The following is a 5,739-nucleotide window of genomic DNA, read 5'->3' as shown; positions in this document are numbered from 1 at the left end:
GCTCTGAAAAATGCTAACGCTATGCTTGCAAGGGGTCAATGCGTTGTGAAATGACTACAGACGTCACACGACCTGCGAGCTACAGTGTACAGTAGTGTAGTCCCTGGCTGGGATGAGGCGGCATACATATTATGAAACATAGAACCCGTCAATCCAATAAATGCGACTTTGGCATGCATACATGTCACCGTCTGCCTCAACTGGGCACTCGTGTCGCATGCGGTTGCGTCTCGAATACCTCGACGACAATGACCTCTCGTGGCACCAACGCTGCCTCTTGTCTCGTGCCACAGACTTGGTGCCACCCACCGAGCTAGACGGCCCCGCCCCAAGCCCCGCCATCGCCCCCAAAAAGGGCCAATATATAGCCGCCCAATCCTATTTGCCACTGGAGGCCACCGCAATCTTAGATTTCGTAGTTGACTTCGTTAGGGTACTGTCTCTAGTTTGCCGCTAACCTTTGCCCGCTCAGTGATCTCAATTTTTTTCTATAGTAAACCGTGGGTGTCCCACCGCGAGCACTGCACGCACCGCCAACAGGAGTTGTTTCGAGAATAATGTCCTGTATGCATTTCACAGCAGGACTACTAAGTCCGTACATGGCCCCGAATGCAGCTCATCACTTTGCACGCACACACAGAGATACTTCACAAGCATCGCATTTCGCGGCCCGCACCTAATGCTATGGTGCGTAAGTATACCAAGCCACAAAGCTAACTTTTACATCACACATCACATCACCTGCTAAATGCCTATGTATTGTGTGGTCACACAGCTTGGGCATTGCGTCTCAATGTCCAAGCCGCAAAGCTGAGCAAAACCAACTTGAAGCAATTTGTAGGGTCGTGATTTTACCCAATCAAATGCAGCAGGCCACCTCGCCTACGATTTCCGATGACAATACAATCAATAAAATTGTTCTTTTTTATCCACAATTGATTTCACCAACATCCTATGAGTAATTTTTCCAACAGTGCGCTACGTTACGCTTCTCGGCCATTTGAGCCTTTTGATACTGTTGCTCTTCACGATCAAATTCTAAACGCTCCATTCTAAACCTATGATCATCAAGTTTTTTTCTCGAATTCGAGTAGTTCATCAACCATAGCCTCCAATTGCTCACGTTTGGCCAACACAGGGCGTTGCCGTTTTGATACACGCTGCTCCCCTCGACACATATTTTCGATCCAGTTGATTCCAACGACTCTTTGCGCTTTTGGTCCTTGGACTTCACAGTGGTCTTAAGAGTGTCAGCCGCGTCAACGTCGGACCACCAGGTCTTGCAGAAGTTGAACTTTTCTCCGGCACGATAGCGAATTATTTCAACCAATAACTATCGAGAACGGATTCCACCAATAGGAATCGAGGACCAAAGTGTTGGTGAAAGGCGACGCAGGCAAGTCTGTCTGGTCGCGAGGTAAGGCAGCTCGGTGAGTAGCTGTAACGTTGGCTGATCGACTGCTTAGTGTGTTAGTATAGAAGCTGACTGGACCCAAGGTGTCGGGTGGCGGCAGTGAGGAGTTGTGGCCACAGTAGTGGTTCCATCACTTGTGGGACAATTGTGCAACAACACGCCATTCAAGGCGGATGCGTATGTCGACATCGACCTCAAGATACAAACCAAGGTGGGGCCGGTCAAGATCCCAGGCAAAGCGTGATGCTGTAAGGTAGCAGCGTCTGCTAGCTGTGTACTACTCTGGTCCGGACAAATGTATCGACTTTTTATCTTGATTAAAGTATCGGCGACCGGAAAAATGTCTTGATGTTTGTATTGAACCTTCAAAGTACATAATTGATGGCAAAAATATAATGACTTTTTCATTATATTATGGCTGGCAACTAGTACTCGGATTTGGGAATTCATTTTAGCTGCTCAGGTGAGCAAGAGCCTTTTCATACATTATACAATGTCAAGTCCTTGATTGTAGCATCTTTCCTCGTACGAGGAAGCTCATAGGCATTTCTACCCAATGCACCAAGTGTCAATTCCATCACCTTTTGCAAAGTAATGAATTTTTTTGATAACGTGATCGACCAGTGATGTGCCGATTTATTTCATCCAATTAAATCGTTCGAGCTGTATTATTGGACAAAAGAGAACCTCTCATGCCAATAATCTTGTAAAAGTTTATGGTGGGAAAAATTATTATATGTAAAAGGTTTTCGAGTTTGAATTGACATCCAAATGCCGCCTCGACGCCGTACACTGACCACACCCTGAGAGCAGCCGTTCACAGTCCTATCCAAAGCCCATTAGGTAGAGTAATTATCCACACGAATTTTCCAATACAATTTCCCTGAAAATCCTTCGGGGAATACCGGTACAAGTAAGCAGAACTACCGCTGTGTTTGTTGTTGCAGCACTTCTGGAGCACCTACCAGTACTGTAGTGCACGCCTCGCAATGTTACCACATATCAACAACCCTGTGTACAGTACTGTACTGCACTCCAGGAGTAGTACCGTGGTAGGTAGGTACAATGAATGCGTGCAGTTTGTGATCTTGCACCATCCCCATTTGCTGTACGGTACTAGTACACTGTAGTGTGCGTGGTACCGACGTACAAACATGGCCGCTTTGACGAGGTCGATAAACACAAGGATAGGATGTACTTGTTGGCTGGTTTACGTTCGGCACTATTCCACCGCTCGCCTACGTTATCGTCGCTCATCTACTAGTACGTCCTACATACTGTACCGCTCATCTACGTTTGGTTCTTTCCTCGTCCCTCTTGACAGGACACTTCGAAAACATGTGGGTAATTGACCGCCTGCTGAACATTGCCACGTGGTACGGTTTTGTGTCCGAAAAAGTGAGAATGTGCAGTACAGTTCCGCAATATCTTATTCCTGTTGAAATATAATATACCTTTATCATTTGATAATTTCCAGTCTGCTCGCCTGTTTTTTACACAACCCTAATCGATACTTACACTGTTAATTCAAGTATAAAATTCGGCCCATCACTGGTCGTCAATGTAAATTTTGCAACTTGCGAAATTATTTACGTCATCGCGAACTGTCTAAATCCATTGTGTTTAGGTGTATGTGACAGATCTTGGCGTGCTCTTTCAGATTACGTCCAACACATCGCTATAGGATAAATACTTCATGAGGAATTCACGAAAGAAAAAAGAAAAAAATCGGCCCATCACTGGTCGATCACGTTAATGTATCACGAGGCAGCTCATCAAAAGAGCTTTCTACAGCACCAATTAGTTCCTCAATGGTTCGAGTACACTTTTTTGGTTTTGTAGACTTTGAATCGAATTAAAATATCCTAAATCCAAGACATTAAAGTCTGGACTATTAGGAGGTTGATTCGCAGCCTCGATGCCATTAACACGAGCAGCATTTGCGTCGTCACACTATTATGTGGACTCGCATTACTGTATCTTGCTGCAAATATATTATTTTAGTCTGATCCTGTCGAGGCATTTTTGCCTTGATTGCAGGGATGGCCTTTTGAATAAGAATTCTACGGTACACATCTGCTGTCACACTTTCTTGTACTGTCAACGGCGTACCCTTCGGGCGATTTGGACTGTTTCTTTTGGCTATCACCGTCTCGACAAAGGGCCAAATTCCAATCTTCCCATCGAAGAGGCACTTCTTGTAGGGGTCGTATCGAGGCGTGGCGACGGCAACAAGGAACATAACCTTTGGAATAAATCGTTTTGACATGAGTTGACGTTTGGGGAGCCCTTTCGTCGTCGTAGGCGTAAAAACACTTCTTGATTGTCGTCAAATAGAACCATTTTTCATCAACATGAACATATGAGTTCATGCTGTCGAAAATAGTTCCATTCGACGATAGTTGGGGAAATTCAACGCATGCTTCATCCGAGTGATCATGTTAGGTTTGGAGTGGTTGGACTTGAGTTTGAGCGTCTTTGCACACTCCATGTGCCGAATAATTGTTGTCTTGGATATTCCGGAACGAGCTGAAATAGATCGCAGGGTCTGGCGCTTGTGTAGGGAACGAATCGCACGTTCAATTTCGTCGTCCGACATCACGCGCTTGCCGTTGTGATTTCCTAAAATCAGTTACCTTTCGGAATTAATACTTGCGTCAGTCATCGAAATATTTTATAGAGTTTCACTTTTGTATTTTGCTGATACGTCGGCAGTCGAGCTGCCATGGCGGATGGAGAGGCGGCCACGGGCCCACACGTTGGATATCGTCTTTAATGTGCATGCGAAAAGCCGAGCATTTTGTGAGATACATCCATGTGGCAGTTCTCCATCCACAGTTCTTTCAAGAAGAGTTTCGTAGATGGATTGCCTCTGGACATCGGTTAGCTTCTTGTTGCTAGTACAGGGGTTCCCAACAGCTGGGGAGCGCGTCGACGGCATAGATGCAAGTAAACTGGTGTGAACAAGTAATGCAACGAGGAGCAGTTGCACGCCACGGCGATCTCCGTGTATCAACGCCTCCACTCGTTCAAGTTCCGACCCCACGCATCTCTGGATGTGAATCTCCAAGCCATCGACAAGCTGCGTACAGAGGTGGAAAACCTGCTGGAAGGGCACCCCCTCAGTGACAGCCACCTCGCTTCCGCGCTCTTGAAGGTGCTGCCCACGTGCATCATGCAAGACTACTACATGTGGCCGAGTATCCCATACCAGGATATGCGACGCTTGTTGGAGAAGCACAGGCCAGACGTGACGCTCAAGTATCCGTCGATCCTGGGACCAGCATCAATAGCCCTCACTGTACCGGTCCATGGCTCAGCAACCGCGACCGCGATAACGCGGTCTAGAGCATTGGCCCTTCCGGCCTTTCGCGCTGGCTCGCGCCATCGCGACGGCTACGGACAAGCGGGCGCTGTACCCTGGGGGACCAAGATCCCATGACGGATTGGTGTGGCTACTGCCTGTCCTCAGGCAGCCACTCGACGTACACCTGTATAAAGCTTTCCCGGGCGTTGCCAGAACGCGGTGCGTCAAGACTTTGTGTTTCCACCAGGATGGGCTGCCGTCCCACCTGGCGAATACCCCCCAAGTGGTGGCGGTCGACGCACTCAAGGCGGACCAAGCGGCCACCGCGGTGGCAAACGCCACGTCAAATGCGGCGGGCGTGGTGGAGGAATCGTGACATCCTTCCTCAACACTATTCGCCAAGGTTACGCAGCAAGCGGTCCACCAGGCTACGCCAGCATGGACAAGGCGGCCATTCCGGCTACGCCAGTTACAACTACGGCCATTATCGCGATGATCAACGCGGCCGTAGCCCGTTTCGTCAGTCGGCCTCCCGCTATCGCAGTCGCTCAGGCGACCGGTACCGCGAGAACCGCTGGTATTGCCGCGACGACCGCGGGTCTTACCGCCCCGACAGCGGCGCCAACCAAGACGACCGGCGCCATCGCAGCCAAAGCTGCAGCGCGTCGCGCGGCTTTACCCGTACGTTAGTGTCTCAGAATACACGTCAACAAAGTGACCATACTTATATTTATGCCTTCACGCACACATGCCAGCATTTATGCCTCGACATTTTTTAGATGAACAACATTCACATGTTTCATTTACGGGGCTACAACAGTCGACCGACAAGTCAAGTACATTCAAAGTACTTTCCACATTATTACATGACTTCAGTCCGTACTACGATTCGCTCGATACTACTGTATCGCGATCACTCGTAGTTACGGGTACTGGAGGGGCACTTCGCGTGTCACCAACCAGCCCGGCTGTCAAAGAGCAAAGTCGATCCCGTCACTGGACGGTAGGTAGTGGCCTG

The 5,739-nt window shown here is 48.4% G+C and overlaps 1 protein-coding gene across 1 annotated transcript; it reads left to right on the top strand.

Moving 5' to 3' along the window:
• Positions 1-4,139: 4,139 nt before the first annotated feature.
• H257_14845 (hypothetical protein) lies at positions 4,140-5,097 on the top strand (the record flags this gene model as incomplete). The annotated part of the gene is made up of 3 exons (XM_009842746.1): positions 4,140-4,172; positions 4,395-4,829; positions 4,891-5,097. 3 exons carry the CDS (start codon positions 4,140-4,142, stop codon positions 5,095-5,097), a joined length of 675 nt encoding a protein of 224 aa, XP_009841048.1.
• Positions 5,098-5,739: the final 642 nt, after the last annotated feature.

The sequence above is a fragment of the Aphanomyces astaci genome, assembly GCF_000520075.1.
Source record: "Aphanomyces astaci strain APO3 unplaced genomic scaffold supercont1.63, whole genome shotgun sequence".
Classification (NCBI taxonomy): domain Eukaryota; phylum Oomycota; class Saprolegniomycetes; order Saprolegniales; family Verrucalvaceae; genus Aphanomyces; species Aphanomyces astaci.
This window is presented reverse-complemented; position numbering and strand designations above follow the sequence as displayed.